Consider the following 10,458-nt stretch of genomic DNA (forward strand, 5'->3'; position numbering starts at 1 on the left):
CTATTACAATCATATCCAATCACTCAAAAATTGTACTTTATCCATAAATAAATTAAGACAGATATGTTAAAGAGAATCCAGTTATATTTATCTTATTTTCAATAAATTCATGAAATGGTATTATCCAAATTATATTCCATTTAACTCTTGTTTCCTTAAGTGACCATGAAAGAATAATAGATGCACACATATATGATTATCCTCTTATAATATTGTCAACCTAAATTACTTTGATACAATTTCTTTCCGTCCGGTTATAAAGGCCAAGTTCATGCTTAATCATCTTCATCTATGTTCTACTGATAAAATTATATCCTAAACAATTTAAATTCACTAGATTTCATAGAAATTGAGAATCAACATTAGTATAAATACGCATGCATATAGCCTAATCTTCACTATCCAAACGAATCATTGTTATCTTTTTTTCCAAACAATTAAGCAATGGCCAAAACGACACGGTGTTCTACTCTCCCTTTCCTCCTCATAGTCGCTCCCGTCATCTTTCAGCTCTTAGCCGTCACTTCGGCCATTGGTATCAACTACGGAACACTAGGGAAGCTTCAACCGCCGCAAAAAGTGGTTGACTTCATCAGGACAAAGACAAATTTTGACAGTGTCAAGATCTATGATGCGAATCCCAACATCCTCCGAGCCCTAGCGGGCAGTGAAATCAACGTCACCATTATGGTCCCCAATGGTAACATTCCTGCGATGGTCAACGTTGCAAATGCTCGTCAATGGGTCGCTGCCAATGTCTTGCCGTTTCATAAGCAGATCAAGTTCAAATACCTTTGTGTCGGAAACGAGATTTTTGCTAGTAATGACAATAACTTGATATCAAATCTTGTGCCAGCCATGCAAAGTCTTAACAAAGCTTTGAAAGCTTCCGGTCTCGAATATATTAAGGTTAGTGTCAAGTCACGATGATCAGAAAACAGCGAGAGCAAAAATCATATTTATCATATATATACTTCGAATTTACATTGTTATTTGTTATTACTATCAACAAAATGTAAATCCTCCATTATCTGACTGCAGGTGACAACTCCACATGCATATAATATATCTCTTAACCATAATGCACCAAGCCAGAGCAGTTTTCGTGAAGATGTAAAAGATTTTTTTACAAAGATCTTGGAGTTCCATCGTCAAGCTAAGTCCCCGTTCATGTTCAACCCCTACCCTTTTTTCACAATGGACCGGAACAATGTTAATTACGCAATATTTGGTCCAGCAAATGCAGTAACGGATACCAATACGAAACACACATACAACAACTTGTTTGACGCAATGATGGATGCAATGTATTCTGCTATGAAGGATATTGGTTATGGGGACGTAGATATGGCTATAGGAGAGACCGGTTGGCCTACCGCATGTGACGCTCAATGGTGCTCACCTCAAAACGCTGCACGGTACAACCGCAATATCATCAAACGTGCAAATGTTATAGGGACACCGCTTATGCCCAACCGCCACGTCGATATCTTCATATTCGCATTGTTCAAAGAAGATGGGAAACCTGGTCCAACCTGCGAGAGAAATTGGGGGATATTCAAACCGGATTTTACTCCGGTTTATGATATTGGAGTCCTAAAAAGCGGTTTAAGCCCATGGAGCTCACCGAGCCCACAGAGCTCACCGAGCCCATGGAGCTCACCGAGCCCACGGAGCTCACCGAGCCACAATGGAAAATGGTGTATGGCTAAACAAGAAGCGACAAACGAACAACTACAAGCGAATATAGATTGGGTGTGCAGCCAAGGTATTGATTGTAAGCCAATCTCACTAAATGGCGTATGTTTTGATAATAACAACATGAAGAGTCGAGCCTCGTACGCTATGAACGCATATTACCAAAGCAATAAAGGCACTGATGATGATTGTAACTTTAGTGGTACTGGCATGGTCACTACTTCCAACCCAAGCACTAGCACATGCAATATACCAACAGAAGACACACCAAGCAAGAGCGGAAAATGGTGTATGGCTAAAGAAGAAGCAACAGACGAACAACTACAAGCGAATATAGATTGGGTGTGCAGCAATGGTATTGATTGTAATCCAATCTCACCTGGTGGCATATGTTTTGATAACAACAACATGAAGAGTCGATCCACTTTCGTAATGAACGCTTATTACGTGAGCAAAGGTTACACAGAAGACGCTTGTGATTTCAAGGGTAGTGGTATCGTAACTACTAAAAACCCAAGCACTAGCACATGCAATATACCAACAGAGGACACACCAAGCACTAGCGGGAAATGGTGTATGGCTAAAGTAGAAGCGACAGACGAACAACTACAAGCGAATATAGATTGGGTGTGCAGCCAAGGTATTGATTGTAGTGCAATCTCACCTGGTGGCATATGTTTTGATAACAACAACATTAGTAGTCGATCCTCGTACGTTATGGACGCTTATTACGCGAGCAAAGGATACACAGAAGACGCTTGTGATTTCAAGGGTAGTGGTACCGTCAGTACTATAAACCCGAGCACTGACAGATGCACTTTTAGATCCGGACCAGCAACATGAGTAACGCTCTGAAGAAAAATTTAATAAAACAACATCCTTTGATTTCGAAATAAGAAGAATCAATTTTTCTTTGTTCTTCTTATTATGTACTCGTTTGTATTTTATTTGTCGCTATCTTAATTTAATTTTCATTATATTTTTAATAACTATAAGACGTATGGTAAAAAAAAAAAAAAAATTGTTTTTGAAACTCGAAAATCAAACAGATTGTGCAATATATAAGTCAAAACGTAATACAGACGCATACTCGGTTTAGTATTCGGTTTGTTCAAATAAGACATTGATCAAACCGGTACGTAAACCGAATTGGGTAATCTCTGATGAAATTTTAGGGATTGAACCATTTTTTTTTTGTTTTCACGGATTAATCATTAGAGAGACTTTTAAAAGCTTTTCTTCTTTGCTTAATCTTCACGGATTGGTTTCGTTTCGATCTCTCTTCTTCTTCTTCACTATCTTTGAAGCAAAACGGATCTGAAATCTTTGGGGGAGCAAACAAGAATGTGGTTTCTGGTAACAGTTGCGGAGTTGGGGTTCTCGTTGCTGCTGATCGTCTTCTTTGGATTTCTCTCCGTCGTCGTTTTTGAAGCTTGGAGAAGGAGACTCAGTAACGTGTACGTCGGTGTTTCTCTTTCTTCGCCTCTATTACCTTATCTTAACTCCGAATTCTGGGTATAAAACATTTGGATTTATTTGTGTTTTTTTTTTGGATTTTTTTCCCAGGTCTGTGGAGATGGTGACTACACTCGAAGATCCGAAATCTTTAAAACCGGTATCGTCTAATTTGATTAATCGTAGTATTAGTTTTATGGGTGAACTGTTTCTGTATCAAATGTTGCGTTTTGGTTTGGTAAAGAAGCTTGAGAAGTTCAATGTTATAGTGCTAGATTAGCTCTTAGGTTATGGATTGTCTCTTCCAGATACAGACTTGTTAGGTTAGTGGCTCTGCGAGAACGATTACTGGTTCCATTACAATGTTGAATATATACATAGATAGCGTTTTTTTTTTTTTTTTTTTTTTTGTCAATCATGACGATTTTACATGCTTGAACACATTGCCTGGTGGAATTGTTGCTGAGATTGAGGAATCCAAGATCTCTTTTTCTGACTCTGTTTTTCATCAGATTCCTTGCCCTCATATTACCGAGCCTGCTGAGAAGTATTTGTCATTAATAGTTCCAGCATATAACGAAGAACAGAGACTTCCTGCAGCTCTTGAAGAAACAATGGAGTAAGTTAAAAATACTTTCAATTCTTATAATTGCTTCTTTTGAAGATTGTGTCTCTGCTTACACTCGTTAAAAGTTTGCTTCTTGCAAAAACAGTAGCACAAGCCTTATTTATGCATACTACAGACGCATAATTGTAATTCACCTGTGGTTTTCAGCTACCTTCAAGATCGTGCATCACGGGACAAGAGTTTTTCTTTTGAGGTAAATAGTTTTCCGTTCTTCTGTTTTATCTCCTTACAATTCATTTAGGTTGATTCTTGACCTAGATATGGTCTTTGTTATGGTGAATATGTATGATTTTTTCAAGGTTTTTCCCTATAATTAATTCACCTAACTCTATAATAAAAAAGTAATGCTCACAATTTATTAGTCTATCAAATAGACTACCCATCATGCGTAATTGCTCAATAATTCTTGTTGCATTCTTTAAAACCCTATATGCATCAGTGGGGTAAGTTTATCCTTTTTGCTTCTAGGTAGTGATTGTTGATGATGGAAGTGTGGATGGAACAAAAAGAGTAGCTTTTGATTTTGTTAGAAAGCACACAGTTGACAACATAAGAGTTATACCTCTTGGGAAGAATCAAGGCAAAGGAGAAGCTATAAGAAAGGTGAGTTCAACTCGTAGCACATTTAACTCTAGTTATGTCTTCTATGTGACTGAGTAAAATTGTATACTTGCTATTTCATTCTAAAAGAAAATTAATTGAAGCTTTCTACTTTCTGAAAGCATTAAATAGGGAATGATGCATTCGCGGGGTCAGCTACTTCTCATGTTGGATGCTGATGGAGCAACTAAAGTAACCGACCTAGAAAAACTTGAAAATCAGGTTTGCCCTAAGTTATGGCTATTAAAAATTCAGACAAACTGGAAACTGTATATACCCTGACCTCCTAGCCTCATAGATTCTTGCAGTAGCCAGAGAAGAATATTCAATCAGAAATCCAGCATCTAAGGAAATGGATTTCAGAATAGGTGATGTTCAAGTATCCGCATTTGGTTCTCGTGCTCATCTCGAGGAGAAAGCCCTTGCTACAGTTAAGTTTTGCAAACGTCTGTTCTAGATGCAACATCATTCTTTGTCTATGTACACACACAGATGCATATACATATAGGCGTCTTAGATAATTGACTTCAGTGTGTCAATTTCAGAGGAAATGGTATCGCAACTTTCTGATGAAGGGTTTCCATCTTGTGGTTCTATTAGCTGCTGGTCCTGGTATTCGAGATACACAGGTGGCTTTTTAAATCTCATTTCCTTCGGCACTCTTTATTTCACCAAGACATATTCTTGAGTAATAAATAACTAAACATCATTTTTTGTTTTATAGTGTGGCTTCAAGATGTTTACTAGAGCTGCTGCTAGGAAGCTTTTCACAAACGTCCATCTGAAAAGGTATGTGTAAAAATGAATCGATGATGATAAACACAATAAGAGTATCCCATTTGACTCGTCTCGTCTCAGGTGGTGCTTTGATGTTGAACTGGTGTACTTGTGCAAGCGATTTAACATTCCAATGGTTGAGATCTCTGTGAAATGGTCTGAAATCCCCGGGTCCAAAGTCAATATGTTGAGCATTCCAAACATGCTTTGGGAGCTTGCTTTAATGTCTGTGGGATACAGAACTGGCATGTGGAAGATCCATCAACCTCGAGACGCATAGACAACACACATATAGTTTTTTTCTCTATGGAGAGAAACCTCAGTCCACGACGGGTTTACTGCAGAGACCAGAGAGGATATAGTTTTGATGTCTCTGATGAAGCAAAAGGAGAGCCAAGACGATGGAAGATATGTTGAGTCCTTCTTTCAATAGATGTAATAAACAATCTTAACGAGATTAGAAATTATGTAATGAAACTACTACAGCTCTAGATTTTGTTTGTTTTAGTCATGACTCTCAAACTTTCCAATGATCATCATGCTCTCAGTCTCACTCGAGTTTTTACATCTTCATGGCATGCATGTATTAAAAGGATCGAAGTCCATATCTTTTAAAGAGTTTAAACAGTTGCAGCCGTCGGAACTTTGATAAATTTTGAATTTTGCCTGAGAGTCTCTGCAACGATTTTTTACCTATAAACCGCCAAAAATCCGTACTTGCATCTTCGTCGCCGCTGAAATGGCAAATACCTGCACTGGGCTCCTTCTTAAGCTCCGGGAATGTAAGAACTTCCGGTCACTTCTTCAAATTCACGGCAGCTTGATCGTCTCAGGACTTCAACCCCATAACCAGCTCATAAATGCTTACTCTCTCTTTCAAAGACCCGACCTTTCTCGCATCATCTTTAATTCAGTTCAAGACCCAGGTGTTGTCTTGTGGAATTCAATGATCAGAGGTTACACGAGAGTTGGTTTACACAGAGAAGCTCTCGAATTCTTCAGATACATGTCAGAGAAGAAAGGTATTATTGATCCAGACAAGTACACTTTCACTTTTGCTTTGAAGGCTTGCGCCGGATCTATGAACTTAGAGGAAGGTTTACGAATTCATGATTTGATTGCTGAGATGGGTTTTGAGTCTGATGTTTATATAGGAACTGGGTTAGTTGAAATGTATTGTAAAGCTGGCGACTTGGTTTCTGCAAGACAAGTGTTTGATGAAATGCCTCTGAAGGATATTGTTACTTGGAACACTATGGTTTCTGGGTTGGCTCGAAATGGATCTCCAGGTGAAGCCTTGCGGTTGTTTCGTGATTTGCATTTGAGTTGTGTTGGGATTGATCATGTTAGTCTATATAATCTGATCCCTGCGGTTTCAAAGCTAGGAGAGAATGATGTGTGCAGATGTCTTCATGGACTTGTGATTAAAAAAGGGTTTACCTCTGCTTTCTCTAGTGGGTTGATTGACATGTATTGCAAATGTGGGGATTTGTATGCTGCTGAAACCGTTTTTGAAGAAGTGTGGTGCAAGGATGACTCTTCTTGGGGAACAATGATGGCAGCTTATGCACATAATGGGTCCTTTGAGGAGGTGTTGAAGTTGTTTGACCTTATGAGAAGATATGATGTTAGAATGAATAAGGTAGCTGTGGCAAGTGCTCTTCAAGCTGCTGCTTATGTACGGGACTTAGTGAAGGGGATATCAATTCATGAATATGCAGTGCAACAAGGAATGATGAGTGATGTCTTGGTGGCAACTTCTCTTGTGAGCATGTATTCTAAATGTGGTGAGTTGGAGATAGCGGAAGAACTGTTCATAAATATTAAAGATAGAGATGTCGTTTCTTGGTCTGCCATGATTGCTTCGTTTGAGCAAGCAGGTCATCATGATGCTGCTCTCTCTTTGTTTAGGGATATGATGAAGATACATGTCAAGCCTAATGCTGTAACTTTGACAAGTGTGCTTCCGGCTTGTGCAGGAATAGCCGCTTGTAGATTGGGTAAGAGTATACATTGTTATGCTATAAAGGCTGATATTGAGTCTGAGTTGGAAATTGCCACAGCTATTATTTCAATGTATGCCAAAAGTGGTTGCTTTTCCCCCGCGCACAGAGCTTTTGAAAGACTGCCAGTTAAAGATTCTGTAGCATTCAACGCTTTAGCACAAGGGTATACACAGAGTGGTGATGCCAGTAAAGCATTTGATGTGTACAGCAACATGAAACTACATGGCTTATGCCCAGACTCAGGAACTATGGTTGGTATGCTTCAAATTTGTGCACTCTGTAGTGACTATGCTCGAGGTTCTTGTGTCTATGGGCAAATTATAAAGCATGGGTTAGATTCAGAATGTCATGTGGCACATGCTCTTATCGATATGTTCACCAAATGTGATGCCCTCACTGCAGCAAAATCCTTGTTTGACAAGTGTGGATTCGAGAAAAGTACTTTATCTTGGAATATAATTATGAACGGGTACTTACTCCATGGCCAACCTGTAGAAGCTATTGCCACTTTCAGTCAGATGAAGGTTGAGAATTTTCAGCCTAATACAGTCACATTTGTTAACATCTTACGCGCAATAGCAGAATTATCAGCCTTGAGAGTAGGAATGTCGGTTCATGCCAGTCTCATCAGGTTTGGAGTTTGTTCCCACACGTCCGTAGGAAACAGCCTAGTTGATATGTATGCGAAATGTGGAATGATAGATTTATCCGAGAGATGCTTTATCGAGATAAGAAACAAAGTAATGGTGTCATGGAACACTCTGTTATCCGCTTACGCAGCTCATGGTCTAGCAAGCTCTGCGGTCTCACTCTTCTTGTCTATGCAAGAAAACGAACTCAAACCAGACTCTGTTTCCTTTCTCAGTGTTCTTTCAGCTTGTAGACACGCAGGGTTAGTTGAAGAAGGAAAACAAATGTTCAAGGAAATGGAAGAAAGACATAAGTTCAAAGCAGAAGTTGAACATTACGCGTGTATGGTTGATATATTAGGGAAGGCTGGTTTGTTTGGTGAAGCTGTGGATATGGTGAGAAATATGAGAGTGAAAGCAAGTGTAGGAGTATGGGGAGCTCTATTAAATTCTTCAAGAATGCATTGTAATTTGTGGTTAAGTAATGCTGCATTGTGTCAGCTTGTAAAGCTTGAGCCACTAAATCCATCTCATTATTGTCAAGATGGGAGATTAGTAGAGGTTAATAATGTAACAAGAATTAAGAATGTTCCTGCTTGTAGTTGGATACAAGTTTGAGAACACCCAATTCTTTTCATTCTTCTTCTTCACAATTAGCCCTGGGCATATAACCAATCCGAATAAACCGATTTGGATCGGTTTTGATTTATCTGTTAAAACTGATCGGTTTTTGTATTGATTGTGTATCGGATTTTGGTTTTAAACCGATCAAAACCAAAATTCGATTGGTTATCCGCTAAACTGAATACAATGTTATTTTCTATACATTTGGGATGCATTGATATTATTTTTGGGCCTTGTTTGAAGTCCATTAACTATAAATGGATCCCTTTTAAAAATTTAAAGTTAAATCACCATAAGAGGGAATCAGGTTAAGAGACACACATTCTAGCCATCTGAGCTATTTCAACTTTCTGATTTTACATTCCAAATGATATATATAAGGGAGGGATTCGGTTTCAGTTCGGATTTTAAAAAAAAATTGAAAACCGATCCGAATCCGAACAAATTTGATCCGATAAAACAGTCGGATTCTAAATGGATTCTATATACCCCAATCCGAAAAATCCAAAATCCAAAAAAAGCGATCCAATCCGAACCGAGAATCCGAATGCCCAGAGCTATTCACAATAATAAATTAAAATCTTTGGATACACTTGAAATTGCATGATGAATGAAAGTGTAATTCTAGTTTTAAAGAGATATATTTGTTAGTATACAGTTAAAGTCAGCAAGGGCTTATAGCTCAGTGGTAGAGCAATTGACTGCAGATCAATAGGTCACCGGTTCGAATCCGGTTGGGCCCTTTCTTTTTTCCGTTTTTTATTTTCCTGGAAAACCCGTAAAATATTGGAAAGTAAAAATAAGGGAGAAATTAGGGTTTTGCACTGTGCTTATATATTTATGTCTCCGTCGAGAAACCCTAGTTTTAAAAACCTTCGAAACTACCTGAAAGCTAAAATCTACTCTGCTATATTCGTCGTACTCTAGCGTAACTTTGGTAAGTATTTTTGTTCTAACGTTTGAATATTATGTAACATAACAGAGTTGAAATTGAAATCGGCAGGTCTTTAGTATCTCTACCCAAATTGATGATTTTTTTTTTATGTCAAATGTCATGGCTCTGATGGGGAAGTTTTGTATATTTACTTGTGTAGAGGCTATCGATAATGGTGAGGGCTAGCGTTTTAAATGATTCTCTGAAGAGCATGTGTAATGCAGAGAAACGTGGGAAACGCCAAGTCATGATAAGACCCTCTTCCAAAGTGATCATTAAGTTTCTCACCGTGATGCAAAAGCATGGTACATTTATGTTCTTAATGGGTTTATTTGAAATTCTTGTTGTTTGATTTCTCCGAATAAAATTAAAAAAAATCAGGCTTGATTTAGATTGGGAGAAGCACATGGTTTTGATGGCTCCATATGTTTAGTTTTGACTTCAAAACATTAAAAAAAATTACTTTGTGTTTGTTTATAGGTTACATTGCAGAGTTTGAATATGTGGATGATCACCGATCCGGTAAGATTGTGGTTGAGCTTAATGGAAGGCTTAACAAGTGTGGTGTTATTAGTCCTCGTTTTGATGTTGGCGTCAAGGAAATCGAAGGTTGGACTGCCAAATTACTCCCTTCAAGACAGGTAAAAAGTTAAAACCTTTTTTATTTTATGTAAAATGGACTATATATCCATTCTTCTCATTTGTGTTTCTTGAATCACCGAGACCAATGTTTTTTTTTGTGTTTGATCATTATGCAGTTTGGGTACATTGTCTTGACAACATCAGCTGGAATCATGGACCATGAAGAGGCTAGGAGGAAAAATGTTGGAGGCAAAGTGCTTGGTTTTTTCTACTAGAGGGGCTTTTATGAATTTGTTTTTTACTTATTTAGTGTTTTCTTGTTGATTTTTTATATTGGTTATTGGGAAATCTTGTTTTCGCCGGTCCCAAGTTTGTTTCATTGCTTGCTGAATGGATATTTATCTTTCGTTATCATGATCAAGACAAAATTCATTAGACTTTGTCCCATCTTCTGGCAGCCTAGGTCCTAGGACAGAGTTCCATTATTGTCAATAAGTTTGAAATGCATTGTTTCTTGGATTAGAG

At 38.1% G+C, this 10,458-nt stretch overlaps 3 protein-coding genes, 1 non-coding gene and 1 pseudogene across 11 annotated transcripts; all 5 read left to right on the forward strand.

Moving 5' to 3' along the window:
• Positions 1-217: 217 nt before the first annotated feature.
• LOC104788877 (glucan endo-1,3-beta-glucosidase-like) lies at positions 218-2,679 on the forward strand. Its single transcript, XM_087513095.1, has 2 exons — positions 218-909; positions 1,042-2,679. Exons 1-2 carry the CDS (start codon positions 445-447, stop codon positions 2,539-2,541), a joined length of 1,965 nt encoding a protein of 654 aa, XP_087369221.1. The 5' UTR covers positions 218-444; the 3' UTR covers positions 2,542-2,679.
• Positions 2,680-2,872: 193 nt separating this feature from the next.
• On the forward strand, positions 2,873-5,711 carry LOC104785473 (uncharacterized). 7 transcript variants are annotated; one of them, XM_087513096.1, is made up of 10 exons: positions 2,873-3,155; positions 3,265-3,313; positions 3,666-3,772; positions 3,929-3,974; positions 4,250-4,384; positions 4,514-4,603; positions 4,680-4,811; positions 4,927-5,010; positions 5,106-5,170; positions 5,240-5,711. In XM_087513096.1, exons 1-10 carry the CDS (start codon positions 3,043-3,045, stop codon positions 5,436-5,438), a joined length of 1,020 nt encoding a protein of 339 aa, XP_087369222.1. In that variant the 5' UTR covers positions 2,873-3,042; the 3' UTR covers positions 5,439-5,711. The 7 variants fall into 7 exon arrangements, 1 of the variants encoding a protein (XP_087369222.1); XR_015598300.1 differs by having other exon boundaries at positions 2,895-3,155; positions 4,504-4,603; positions 4,913-5,010; XR_015598298.1 differs by having other exon boundaries at positions 2,895-3,155; positions 4,504-4,603.
• A 116-nt stretch (positions 5,712-5,827) lies between these two features.
• Positions 5,828-8,430, forward strand: LOC104788878 (pentatricopeptide repeat-containing protein At2g39620 pseudogene; annotated as a pseudogene). The gene has a single exon (XR_015598294.1). The product of XR_015598294.1 is annotated as a pentatricopeptide repeat-containing protein At2g39620 pseudogene (transcript).
• Positions 8,431-9,088: 658 nt separating this feature from the next.
• TRNAC-GCA (transfer RNA cysteine (anticodon GCA)) lies at positions 9,089-9,160 on the forward strand. The gene has a single exon. It is a non-coding gene; the product is annotated as a tRNA-Cys (tRNA).
• An 83-nt stretch (positions 9,161-9,243) lies between these two features.
• LOC104785474 (small ribosomal subunit protein uS8-like) lies at positions 9,244-10,452 on the forward strand. Its single transcript, XM_010510696.3, has 4 exons — positions 9,244-9,354; positions 9,512-9,656; positions 9,832-9,992; positions 10,110-10,452. The coding sequence occupies exons 2-4, from the start codon at positions 9,524-9,526 to the stop codon at positions 10,206-10,208; spliced, it is 393 nt and encodes a 130-aa protein (XP_010508998.1). The 5' UTR covers positions 9,244-9,354; positions 9,512-9,523; the 3' UTR covers positions 10,209-10,452.
• Positions 10,453-10,458: the final 6 nt, after the last annotated feature.

Source organism: Camelina sativa, chromosome 5 (assembly GCF_030686135.1).
Source record: "Camelina sativa cultivar CO46 ecotype springtype chromosome 5, ASM3068613v1".
NCBI classification, from domain to species: Eukaryota; Viridiplantae; Streptophyta; class Magnoliopsida; order Brassicales; family Brassicaceae; genus Camelina; species Camelina sativa.